Below are 13,138 nucleotides of genomic sequence, written 5' to 3'. Positions count from 1 at the left end.
CACGTAATAAACGTAACTACGTAGAGTCCGGTAAGCCCCGACGTCACCACGTACAGGAAGAACGCAGCAGGCGGTTGATTTGGAAATAATACCGCGACTGCTTGAGGCGGCTAGAGAGACCGGGGCGCCGGGGAAGTGGGGGACAAGTGGATGAAGGGGGCGCCGTGTGTGGGCACAGACATAATAATAAGTGCCGAGGTGCTGGGCGGGAGCTGTGGTAGTAGGGGGAGCCTTTGAGGCTCAGGTGCAGACACACAGGCCAGGACGTATCTGTGGAGGCCACCGAACTCTATAGCGCACACACAAGCCGGGGCGCAGTATGTCTCAGGTCCAGGAATTGCTGAGCCGGGAGCTAAAGGTTCTGCTGCGAGGCCCGGACTGCAAGGAAAGGTAAATCTATCACCTGTAATATAATTTTAATGTGATATATACAACATAAAGGCAATCTCAGCCCAAATGAAATAAATAAATGTCCCTGTGACTGAGGAATCTCAGGCTGGGTTTGTGCCGACATACACAACCCCCGATCATCCCACAGACACACAGCCCTGATCTGTGTGTGTTACAATGTAGTGTCATTCATACCCCACATCACAGGGCAATACATATTATATATATATATATATATATATATATATATATATATATATATATATATATACATGCAAAGGTTGTATAGCAAGCAAAATGTTTCATGTCCAAACAGGACAGGTCCAAGTTGTCTCTCGCTGCCTCAGCTACTCCTCGGGTTGGAAACACCAGGATCATCCTCCTTTGAAATTCTTTATTCAGACCTGGATCCTTACTTTTTTCAATACTTTCAGTGCTCAGCCTAGAAAAGTTTTTAAGCTGGGTGGAAAGAAATTGTAGGCGGGTGGAAGCCCATGATTTGTCACCAAACTCTTCAGTAACCACCCAAAAACAGCCGGGTGGTTGCTGAAAACTGCCGGGTGGTGCGCCCAGCTAAAAGGGTCTGGGGAGAACACTGACTTTTATATCTCTACACCCCTAACTGGAGGGACTCTCAACCCCCAGTTATGGATGGATGGATAATATACAATTATCAACAACACTGCTGATTCATCAAACTATTTACCCAATCAGGCCAACAAATACCTCAATAACAGCAACCAAAATGACTTCATTGACTTTTTCTGCTTTATCATCACACTCTCAAAGATTGCTGCTCATCACTTTCAAACCGTAAAGTCTTCAAAATACTAAACCCCTGTACCTACGGTATAACCTGTTTTTTGAATTTTTTTTGTCTGAACCTGAATTTTTTGTCTAGCACCGAATTGTAACGGGACTGGTGATATGATATGTGACTATGATATTATTATTTATAAATCAATAATATAGCAACACATTTTTAATGGGTTTTTAAACAAAATGAGCCTCAAACCTTTCTTTTCTATGTTTCTTTATTCACATACACACTGCCATGCCACAACATGTATTGGAGCAAGGAAACCCATAGAGATGTACCTTGTAGATCCCCTTAAATTCAGTGCTCAACCCAGAATTTTTTTTAAGCTGGCTTTTAAGAAAAGATGCTTCTGTAATGGACTGGGCCCTGTTTCCATAAGATCTTGCTGGATTTGTGTTTCACGGCATTCTCTCTGAAAGGACGGGATGTCATGTCCAGTAATGCAGAAGATGATTAACTATTTCTAACCTTTTTCTTTTTGCTTACATTTCTTACCAAGTGTTGATGATTTGGGAAGGAGAAGGGATGCATACAATGTTAATGGGCTTTTGGTTGTAGTGGAATGAGATTTTAATATTTATTTTACCTCCCTTATAGATTGTAAATTTAGCCACAAAAACACTTTTGTTTGCCTCCCCTACCGCTGGGTTGAACTTGTACACATAGAAGAATAAAATACCTGTGAAATACTACATCGGAGTACATCTGATGTGCCTTCTTGTCCTTCTCACTGGCCCATGCCAGATTTATTATTATGGGGAGCTACACAGCCTCTGCTGCAAACTCTCGTGGCTGGTCCTCTTCTTTTTCTGTGAAGAGATTGTATATCCTCCATCCCAACAGTAGATTGCCTTCCCATTTTTCTGTGCACGGTTGGATGTTGTTCAGGGAGAGTTTGCAGCTGTGGCCATTCGATTCCCTGTAGATTGCACATCATGGTTCTGGCGGGAATGTACACACAACGTTGTTCTTTTGATTCTCTCACACCAGGGTCACATCAGCTTTTAGTATTTAAATAGAACATGTCAGGATATAATTGGAGCTGCCATTACTGAAGGCACATACTTAATCCATCTTAATCATTCCCTCATTCTATAGTGGGTCACTAAGCTAAAACAAACATGCAGCCATTGAAGTGTTTTCATCCCTAATACACATGTTAAAACCAGATCTGTAAGTAGTGAAGTAAGGATATATGTGACAGCTCCCATATATCTGTCCTGACATATCTTATGATTTAAAGGATAAGTGTACTTTCACCAAAGTACTTTTGTCACTTTCCCTTCACTTCCCCAGCCACAGCTTCCATCTATTGTTTCTAGAGGTTGCCACTTCTAACTTGCCATTTTAAAAGCGCTAGTTACCTGTGATGGTCGCCACCTTCCCTGAATTTATTGAGTAAACCCAAGCAAGTATAAAGAAAAGCACTTCTACTTTGACTTTCTTGATATATTTATTCCAGTTCAGTAAAATTACTGAAACCAGAGAGTTGGCATAACAACCACATAACTATCCTTTCCACAAGGGTTTCTAAAATGGCAGCCTCCATATTTTGTTTACTTAATTTATGTTTGACCTGATGCGTTGTTCCTGTAAACGTTTCTGCATGCTATAGATTGGTGCTTTTTTTTTTTAACAAGTTTCTTAATGTCTTCTAGGCGACAGAATGTCCGTATCTGCATTGAGCTGCACATATCTTCCACTCCCATCCATAAAAGGGTTTGTATACGTTGTCTGTGATCTAAAGAAATCCTGTTAATATTTGCAGAAAAAGAACCAATTAATTTGTTTGTACTATGTCTGGTAGAACAACTTTCTCATCATTGTACAAATCACATCTCCACTGTCTCCACTGTGATAAAAATACATATATTTTTTATTATTGTTTAGTAAGGGCCACTTACAGGCTCACGGGGCCTTTGGGACCTGAAAGGTAGGTATATATAGCTACATACAGCTGGGTAGCTGGGTAAAATGGAAATAAAATTGTATCTGCACATTTGAAATCGACATATATTCAGACACTGGTAACTGTAGATTCTCCAGTTTTCAACTTAGGTTTCATATATTTAAATAAAAGTATTATTCATCAAAAAATGTTGGAATTAAAAACCTGAGCTAAATTTCCCACCAAAGCTAGAAGCAAAAACATTTGGTTTGTGCCATACATTTGGTGGAGTCTGTTTATTCAGATGCTGCTTTTCAGAGTTTTATTTTATGTTTAATTCTTATCACTTCTATGACGTAAAGAAACTTCTCTCTCGGGAAAAAAATATAACTTTGTAAATGTGAAGGGGATGGAGGGAGTGTAAGAAGACCTACAAAAGAAGACCACTTATACTTCCTGGGCCCTCTCCCCAAATGACCTACTTTTAGTAGATGAAATTGTATATAAAAAGGAAAAAGTTAGAATTCTATATCTCTTACTACAACCCTCCAGATCACTAGTGGTGACATCGCTGCTCCTTCTGGCAAGTAACTTAAAGCAGCCAAAAACTCTCAAAAAGACTGGTAATGGACTGAAGTGTCTGCTTGCTAAATTTTAAATACCAGCAGAACCTGTGATTTATTTTGTAGACTGGTTTAGCAAGATAGCAAATTGTCAACAAAAATAACAAAAATTCATATGTACGAGTCAAGTAAACAAGGGAAATTATTTACCATTTTTTTTTGTGTGTACACCCACAGTCTTTGAAAGCACAGATATTACCTTGTAAAAGTATCAGTGACATCACATAGGTGATATATCACATAGTGAGCATAACTATGGGGGAGACCCAGCAGACCCCCCCCCCCCCCCCCCACACACACACACACTACAGGCTTACTTCAGAAAACTTTGAGGGGCAGAATTCAAGACAAGTCACTAGGGAGAGCGTGTGCAACACTCACTGATCAGTTGTGTAATGTTATATATGAAGTTTTAGGTCTTGTCTCAACTTTGTTTTGGTCTTCTGTAACTCTATTTCCTTTCTACAGGATTTGGTTGTTCGGATGACAGATGATAGCGATCCTTTCTTTCTGTATAATCTTGTCATTTCTGAAGACGACTTTCAAAGCCTGAAACTACAACAGGGTCTGCTGGTAGACTATACAGCTTTTCCTCAGAAGTTTATTGACTTGCTGCATCAGTGTCTTAATGAAGAGACTAAAGATGCACCAAGGTAAGGAATTGGGTGATGTCTGATTGACTTGGCTGCATGCAAATAACACACTTCAATCCTTGGGTGGCTACATCTGCCATATTTTATCTACAGTTATTGCCCAAACTATCAAGCATCCATCTCCATTTTATAGGGTGATGGAATTATTAGTTTCCAGATGAATTTCTTTCTGTTTAGCTCACCAGAACAATCTAGCACACAACACCTCCGCCAGGATTAGCAGGAATGTTGTGTACTTGCTAAATGTTCTTGACCAAAAAATAAAAAAAAAATTCAGTCACCGCATCTAAGGATTTTGGTTTGAATGTTTTGATAGCCTTTAATTAGGTAAATGCTTTACATTATATGGATGCTTTTTCATTATTCATTCCATGTTGCATCTGGGGATGTAAAATCAGAAATTGTATTAACATGATCTGTATTTTCAGGTTCCTTCTACAGTTGTCTTATTCAGGCCTGGTCTTGGGTAGTTCACCTGCTCAGCTTGACGTGGTTGAGACCAATTCATTTAAGCACCTGACACACCTTTCCCTTCGCTTCCAGCCTGCAAATGACGTGGAAGTAAAGACATACTTGGCTACATGCTTGAGATGCATTAAGGTAAGGTATCTCTCTCTGAATTTATCATAAAGTTGATAGATCTTGCATTCAGATTCATCGCATTTACTCCTAACACTTTGATTTCTTTTTGCGCAGGAAGAAAAATGCGTGTTACAGCAAGCAATGAAAAAAACAGAGGAAGATCTGAGCCGGCAGCTAATTTGTGCTCAGCAGGTCGGTATTTTACAGAAACAGTTCATGTATTTAGAAAATAGTAAATATTTGCCATACATATACATGAGTCCTTAAGAGCAGTGGAAGAGAATTCCCATTCGGCAAAGCAAGAATAAAGTATAAACTTTTTAGGGCCAGAAACCCTCTGTTAGAGCTTGCCAACGCTTGTTTATCTGAGAAAACTTCACTTTACATGTTGATCAACACCAAGAACGTACAGAGTGATCTATAAGCTGGAAAGAAAGTGGACAGACTAATTTGATGTCAGTAGTAACAAACAACTTCTACACATTCTTTGACTATTTTGAGGATTTTAAACCCTGAAAAAAGTGTCTTCAGAAGCTCATTAAACTTTATTTTTTTACAGCTTTGTTTTAGATATGGTCTTCTATAATTTTGCGTACTTGGTGTTTAGTGGAGAATTGCTTAATAAACTATCTTTAACAATGTTTTTCTCCATGCAGGCTTTGTCTGATAAAATTAATGAACTGGAAAAATTGAAGAGTGAATCTTCTCTCAAGATTTCTGGACTTACCAGCCAGCATTCAACAGAGATGACAAATGAAAAAGAGAAGGCTCAGCAGGTAAAACGAGTCCTATGAGATTTATTGTGTTTGAATGCCGCTGCCAACTTCTTGCTGCTTTTCTCTTCTTTCTTCTGAACCTCAGTCATCTTGATTTGGCTGGGCCAGGATCATGCAACTTCCACATTGGGCATACAGGAGTTCATTTAGTCCTGACAGCTGTAAGGGAAATGAGGATGTGCAGGGTGTCTCAGCAACCAAAACAAAGCTGTGTATGCAGGTTGGAAGGAGGAATTACGCAAGTACGAATGCTTAATGCAGAAGGGACATCACCTGTCTCTTTCTGTAACAAAGTTCTGCCTTGTTGCAAGGGGAGTTTAAGCAAAATTAGATTCAGTACAACTCTGGATGCTTTTTTGTTGTACATTTACAGAAATTTTACTGTTACAACTGGGGTAGTAGGTAGACTGCCATTGCCAAATTCCTTTTGCAAAGAGCAAATTTTTTCGCTGTATCTTGATTTAAACTAGACTTCAACTAGCAGTTAATCAAAGCTGCTATTGCTGAACATCAATCTTTAAAAAGAAAAAAGTAGTGCTTCAGAATGCCAAGCAAGCAGCATTTTTTAGAACTAGGTCAGTAATCGCAGCTTATAATATTTAATTGTTTAGGTTATGTATAATATTTTTAGTCACTGATCATGAACTGGTATGCAGCCAGTCAAAGCAGTAAGTAAATAAAATGATATAAAAATACCATAACTGCTTTCTTAACAGTGGACTTAACACAAATATTCCACACCGATTCCTTCTAATCACAAACTGGCACACTTTTTTGTTAATGTGCGAATGTAAACATTTAGGAACATTTATTTTTACATGGTTCATTTTTCCAGGCTTATTCTCAGCTACTTCAACAGTATGAACAACAAAGGAAAGAGTTTGAAAGCTCACTTCAGAGGAGCACACAGCAGCTACAGAGCCGAGTGAGCGAGCTTGAACATTCCAATAAAGAACTTCTGGAAAAGAGATACAAAGCAGAATCTAATGTCCGAGAGCTCCGAGCAAAGTTCCAAGGACTGGAAGAGGTAAAAAGTTCAGATTTTAAATGTGTCCTTTAAATTTTATTAATTATCTGCCTAATACTTAATCATTGGAAATCAAACTATATGCTTTTTAGGAGGGGCAGGGGTTCTGTCCCATTTTTACTGTCTGCCTTTCTTTTTGACCAAGCTGGTAAAGGGTTAATTTCCTCTGAATAGTACATATTTTATATTAACAAATACGCAACTACATTAATTTGGGTCCAACTTTAAATGGTAACTGCAAAATCTGCAATATCTTGGGTCTGTTTTATTTTTTTTTAGGAATTACAAAGAGCACAGCAAAGAGTATCTTCCTTGGGTAGAGAGAACAGCACACTGGATGCAGAGTGTCATGATAAGGAAAAAGAGATGAATCGTCTTCAGACTCGGCTTGCTGTTCTGGAGCAGGAATTGAAAGACAAGGATCAAATAGTGCAGAGAAGTAATGAGATCCTCTCAGCCACACAAGAGCAAAAGGTAAGTGCCTAAGAGTACAAAATATATACGTTACAAGAAATGAACGATTTGTAACTGGTGGGTGTTTTACAGAGTGGATTAGAAGTGAGCACAGAGAACAAGCAGGCACAGATAGGAAAGTTGGAAGCAACTATTCAGTCCTTATCTGCAGAGCTCCTCAAGGTGAGAACCAGTGCAGTATCCTTGCTCAAGTGGTCCATATGATACGAAGGATTATGGGTTGTACAAGAGATGAATTAATGTGAAAAGTTGTTTTTAATTCTTTAACTTTAATAACACACAGAGATAAAAACACATTGTGATATCACTAAATGTTTTAGGATCCAGATATGTGATAGTATTCAACTAAAAAGCAGCACTACCATCTCAGTGTATATGCATAGGACAACTATGTAAGACGATGGCCATTTCCATTAGCAATCATGAATCTTTGTCTTTCCAAAGAAGGTGGTGGTTGGTCTTCCTTCATAAGTACTTTGACCGCTTACCTTTCATACATCTTAGTGCAGGGAGTAATATTTCAAAAGCTATGAACATGTGCTCAATATTTGTCACTGGAAACGCTTTAATAATCCTTTTTTAAGTGGCTTTCTATCAGTAGTGATTGTGTAGGCACCCAATAATAAAATCTAGTGCGTAAGAAGTTTAACTCGACTGCAACTAATGTTGCAGCGATTAACAGATACCCATCAAACCTCTTTGCACCCTGATTGTCCTCTAGGGGGACAATAGGGATTTCCTTTTTCAGTATTAGCCCTGGTGCACTCTGTTGGCATCCACATTTATAGACTAAGTAGGAGACTCTGTGTTGGGGGATCAGTTGATGCAGGTATTGGTGGACAATGTATCTGTAATGGTTTATGCCAATGTGGTTGAGTTGGATACTAACCCTTTCTGAAAATTGATGAGTTTTAAAACCTAGAATATGCCGCTTGATTAGAAAGTTGCATCAAAATCTCACATATGAGGAAAATTCTTCCACTGAGTGGCAGAAAGAGGAGCATTCCAGAATAAAAGGAAGGGACAGAATTTGGTGCCAACATTGAAACATTCAACTGGAGCTTGTAAGAAGCACAGAAAAACCAAATACAATTTTGCTCCTTTTGTTTGGCACCAGAGATGCTGGTAAAATTAGTAAACGGCTATTCCTTTTTAAAGAAAAAATATGTGCCTTTTTTCTCTTTGGGAATACTCCCAAATCAACTGACGAAAATAGTAGAGATTAGGATGAGTGACTCACTGTCAGTGCAGTAGAGGAAGGGGGTTCTGTACCAGCAAATGCTGCAAGGAAGGCTGCTATGTGAAGGATCAAGCTTTGCATTCACTAGCTCCTTTCCCGGGTGCTGTCAGCAAATCCTGGCTGTGAGAGAACAGTGGGAAGAATATAATTGTGGTAAGGGCATGACCATACCTGGCTGCCAGCTGGTACAATGCACTGCCCAGTTTTAGGAACAAATAGTCCAAAGGCAGACCCAGTACAGAAATTCAAGTTCCCCTTCAGAAAAAGTGAAACGCCTTGATTTGAGGAAGTGACCCAAACCCAGCTCTCAGAGGTATAAAGGGAAATCTTCCATTCTGCTAAAAAAATCTTTATCCAGCACAGAGTACCAAGCTAGCAAACTGCCAGCCCTGATTAAAAAGGAAATGTTCAAAGTGCCCTGGTACAGCTAGTTCAACAAGGGAATATGCTGTGGTAGTATTTGAAAGAAAATGTTCTGTTTCCCTTATTTATCACCTTTCTTGAGAACAGTATTCCTGTGGGAAGGAATTTCCAGGAGTCTTGGTCTGACTTTAATGAGTCCTGTAATAACTGGAACACAGGTTGGTATCCTGCCAACTGCAGGACCATTGACCACACCAGTATACTAAATATACTGGGATAACCTGTCCCTGTTTTCTAACTGGAGAGATTTCCAGGATTCCCAATAGCCACTGTAACGTTTGATAGTAGAAATAAAAATCTTTCAATTTAGGCCAAATCAGAGTAGAAGGGAAGGAAAAATCAATTCTCTTTAGGACAAGTGGCAATATTTTTATGGGAAGGGTTAAAACCCTTCTAGCATTTTTGGTCCTTATCCGTCCTGTGGGTGACCCTATAACCCTAGCTTGCTCACTCTGTTATGGCAAACCAGTCCCACCTGTCTCTTTATTGTCATGCTTTTGGTGTCACACAACTGAAGCATGCTGGTAGTAGAAGGGGTTATACTAAGGTGGTCTATAGTTTTTATTCTGTTTGCAAGCATTCAATCCTTTTGTACTTGGCATCACACCCCAAAAGTCCAGTACTTTTATGTTCCTTTAATTGAATTTTAAGAGTGCAAATTTCTAAGTGTATAAGAAGTAATGCATTTTAGAATGTATTAATGTCCAGAACAATTTCCTATGTTTGGTTTTCTTTGCATAATTTGTAGGCCAATACTATAATTAAGAAGCTGCAAGGTGACCTGAAAACTTTAATGGGCAAATTAAAGTTAAAGAATGCCGTGACTGTGCAGCAGGAAAAGCTGCTGACTGAGAAGGAGAAGCTGATTCAGGAAGGAGAGAAGAAGATTGACAATGTACAGAGAAGTCTCCATGTGAAAGAAGAAGAGGTAAATAAAAAAAAAAGTCAACGGGGTAGAAAGATTTTATATTTTTAGTAGTCTGGAACATAAATGACCAAAGCTGTAACTTTAGAAATCTTAGCGGGGATGCAGCAAGAGGTGGCGCACCAGTAAGGCTCTGTACACACATCAGATCATCATCACCCAAGACAAATGGTTGTGCTCCTCTTAGGTGAGAATCTGGCATTTGTACAGTGGTCACCTGTTGTCGATTATAGATCCTTTACGTTGCGTTCATGAATATTTGGGAACAAACGTGATGCTTGCTCATTTCACTCCCCTCTCTAAAGAACAGAATGGGCGCTGTGTGTGTGTGTGTACGTCCTTGTTCCTTCATTTGTCACTGGAAACAATTTTTTACAGCAATGAAAATTTACCATGTATATGCAAACCTAAAAAAACAGTATGAACTGTTATTTCTAACTCAACTGATTTCTTTCTTTTTTTTTTTTCTTCCTTTATCAGCAAACAGCTGAATCTGGTGTCTGTCCATGTGCATATAATTTTATACTCGCATTGTATAACCATTTTTTTCCCCCTAAGCACGGGGTTACTGACCAATCTTGATTTGTTTTTATTTTTGTTTTTTTAGGCAGAGAAGTTACATGAAAGACTTCAAGAAACAGAACAAAAGTTAGAAGAGAGCAAAGAACTGCTTAAAACAAATGAGAATGGTGAGTTAAAAAACATGTAGATACACATTGGTATACATATCATTCTCCCCCCCCCCCCCCCCAATTTCCCCGTAAACTATTTTTTTTCCTCTTCAAGAATTGCAGCTTATACTGCACAGAGACCAAATGAATTAAAAATGTATTCATAGCTGTAGTACAGAATAGACCATTTTACAGGTCATAAATCAATACTGCCTCTCCAAACCCCAAATGATTCAGACATTTTCACTGCCGTTTTGTTACGGCACAATGTGTGGTTGGATAAAGCAACCTATCGGTACCTTTTTAGAGCTGATGATAACATTTGTCTTTATACAGTCATTGCTTGGTTGAATAAGCAACTGAACGAGACTCATTCTGCAGGCGTTAATGGTAGTAGTTCTGCCTTTAGGGCTACAGTGTCCCCGCACCAAATGGTAAGTAATTTTCTTATGTCACTTTTACAGCTTGCATGGTAACATTTATCTTCCTGTATTTTTTATATGAATTTTTCCTTCCCTGCAGCCAGACAACAGAATCAGTCAGGGCACTCGCATAAACTATCCTCTCCCTTCCTACCCAGCTCTACCCTTTATTCCAGGCCCTACCTCTTCCCATCAACCTTCCCTGGACATAAACCGCCTAGGCCTGAGAGTAAGTAGACTAGAAAGGCATAGGCTAAAGATCTTACATCTCGTACATATGTGCTTACATTTATGTTTCCAAATGTGTTTCACAGTCCCCTGTTTTCTCTATTAAGGTTCACTATAATAATCCACTCACTAAAGGAAATCAGCCACAAAGCCTTTCTGGGTCAAACCCAAGTGCAAACAAAGAAAAGTAAGTATATTCTTGTAACACTGCTCTGTCCTATCAAGTCTAGATCTATAAAAAAAAAAAAGAAAATGATAATTTCTGTTTCAGTGGAGAATCGGCAGGCCTGGATTTAAAATATTTGAAGAAGCGTGAAGTGGGCCTTCCTTTGCATGGTCTTAACCAGAACACTGCTCCAGGTAAGCACCTTTTTGAAGCTGTGCATTCATCATCATTTTATCGTACTAGCATGTCAGGATTGTTATGGTGCCCATACATGTGCAAATATCCCCCAGATGTAAGATGCAGTCAATCTGGTTACATTGGCCCATTTGTGGACCTGTATTCTAGGGCTTAGAAGCACCTGGTTCTATTGTGTTCCCATTGAAAAAAGTATTCCTCTTTCCCTGTGTGCTGACACAAAGATGACGCAATGAGAAGCTGACTTTGGGGAAGAAAAGTAATGGTCCATTAACAAAATAAAAACAGGCATTTGTTCACATGATCTTTGTTAAAGGTAACAATGCACCATTATTGAATCTGTTTTTTCTTTTCTACATTACTGGCTTACTCAAAAACTTTCAGAGAGCATTTGCAACAAATGTGTGAAAATTAAATTTGAGATAGAACTGGCAAAAGATGCTCCCCCCTCCATGGCTGAAGGGGCACCTGGCAGTAAATTTAAGGACAATGGTCTATAGTATGTTTGCTCCTACCCTAAGATGGCTTTCAAGAACAGGATATTATGGCAATGTCTTACAAAGCTTTCAAGTTCTACTTAGATTTCTTTTTTATTTGTTTAGAGCCACAGAAAGCCTTGCGTACAGTGACACAAGCAAAGCCAGGAGCTCCGGTTCAGTCTGCATATTTTCCTGGAGCAGTATCCTCTTCATGATGGGTGAAAACCTGGTAATAACTTCTTGAAGAAGTGATCAGGCTTGTGGATGAACCAGAACTGACAAACGCGCAAATGAAGTGTTTTATGTTAAAAAATAATTGGTTATGTAGAGAATTATTCTTGGTGTCGCACTCATGGACCTCACAAATGTGAAAGATATTGCACTTGCCTCTTATTTCTATACATAACTATACATAATGTGCAGCAGAACTCCCCACATTAGCAAGAGCTTTTCCTCTCTGCATATTAAAGCAAGTGAAGTTTGTAGGACATTTTCAAGCCCTGAAAAAAGTGTCCTAGAATGTAACCAGGATGTTTTAATACTGTATTTTGCACATTGTGAGCTGAATTACGTTTTTTTGTTCAAAGCACTATTTTAATACATATGCTACCTCCTGTTTGTGTAACAAGTGTGATGTGTGCTACTGCAGTGTGTAAATAATATCACAATCGGTATATATTGTAACTGATTCTGGATGTAATGCTCTTATATTAAAAAGCACCTACCAAAGGGCTTGTTAAATATTCCTAAATATCGTGTCAGGGGCTCATTTATTCATTTTAGGATTTAGAGAACCACATGCAATGAATGAGCAGCGGGATTACTTCCCATTCATTAACAAAATGCACATTGGGGGGGGGAGTTCCTTGTGAACGGTCTTGCGTGATTTTTTTTCTAGCAACACTGTACCTGCAAGAGATTTTCTTCTTACCCTAAGAAAATGAAGCAGAATATGTGTTAAGTACACATCTTATAAATGGGCCCTGATTTATTAAAGTTCTCCAAAGCTGGAGAGAATACACTTTCATCAGTGAAGCTGGGTGATCCAGCAAAACTAGAATGGAATGGAAAATTACCTTTAGGAAATCTATTCCAGGTTTGATGGAACACCCAGCTTTACTAATACCGGTCAGTGTATCCTCTCCCACCTTGGAGA

General features: G+C 38.9%; 1 protein-coding gene across 3 annotated transcripts in view; it reads left to right on the top strand.

The window, feature by feature from the left end:
• The first annotated feature begins 85 nt into the window (after positions 1–85).
• SASS6 (SAS-6 centriolar assembly protein) overlaps positions 86–13,138 on the top strand; it is a 31,689-nt gene continuing 18,636 nt past the window's right edge. The window contains exons 1-16 of one of the 3 annotated variants that reach the window (XM_072419988.1): positions 88–390; positions 2,869–2,929; positions 4,190–4,374; positions 4,803–4,974; positions 5,071–5,148; positions 5,613–5,732; positions 6,568–6,759; positions 7,039–7,233; positions 7,306–7,395; positions 9,645–9,824; positions 10,429–10,510; positions 10,829–10,926; positions 11,015–11,143; positions 11,250–11,329; positions 11,414–11,502; positions 12,106–12,733. In XM_072419988.1, coding sequence (XP_072276089.1) covers positions 320–390; positions 2,869–2,929; positions 4,190–4,374; positions 4,803–4,974; positions 5,071–5,148; positions 5,613–5,732; positions 6,568–6,759; positions 7,039–7,233; positions 7,306–7,395; positions 9,645–9,824; positions 10,429–10,510; positions 10,829–10,926; positions 11,015–11,143; positions 11,250–11,329; positions 11,414–11,502; positions 12,106–12,197 — 1,914 coding nt within the window. In that variant the 5' untranslated portion in view covers positions 88–319 and the 3' untranslated portion in view covers positions 12,198–12,733. Of the gene's footprint in view, positions 391–2,868; positions 2,930–4,189; positions 4,375–4,802; positions 4,975–5,070; positions 5,149–5,612; positions 5,733–6,567; positions 6,760–7,038; positions 7,234–7,305; positions 7,396–9,644; positions 9,825–10,428; positions 10,511–10,828; positions 10,927–11,014; positions 11,144–11,249; positions 11,330–11,413; positions 11,503–12,105; positions 12,734–13,138 lie in introns of those variants that run through there. The other 2 variants (XM_072419989.1, XM_072419990.1) reach the window with 2 other exon arrangements.

Source organism: Pyxicephalus adspersus, chromosome 8 (assembly GCF_032062135.1).
Source record: "Pyxicephalus adspersus chromosome 8, UCB_Pads_2.0, whole genome shotgun sequence".
Classification (NCBI taxonomy): Eukaryota; Metazoa; Chordata; class Amphibia; order Anura; family Pyxicephalidae; genus Pyxicephalus; species Pyxicephalus adspersus.
Note: the sequence above shows the minus strand (reverse complement) of the source record. Positions and strands in the feature narration are given on the sequence as shown.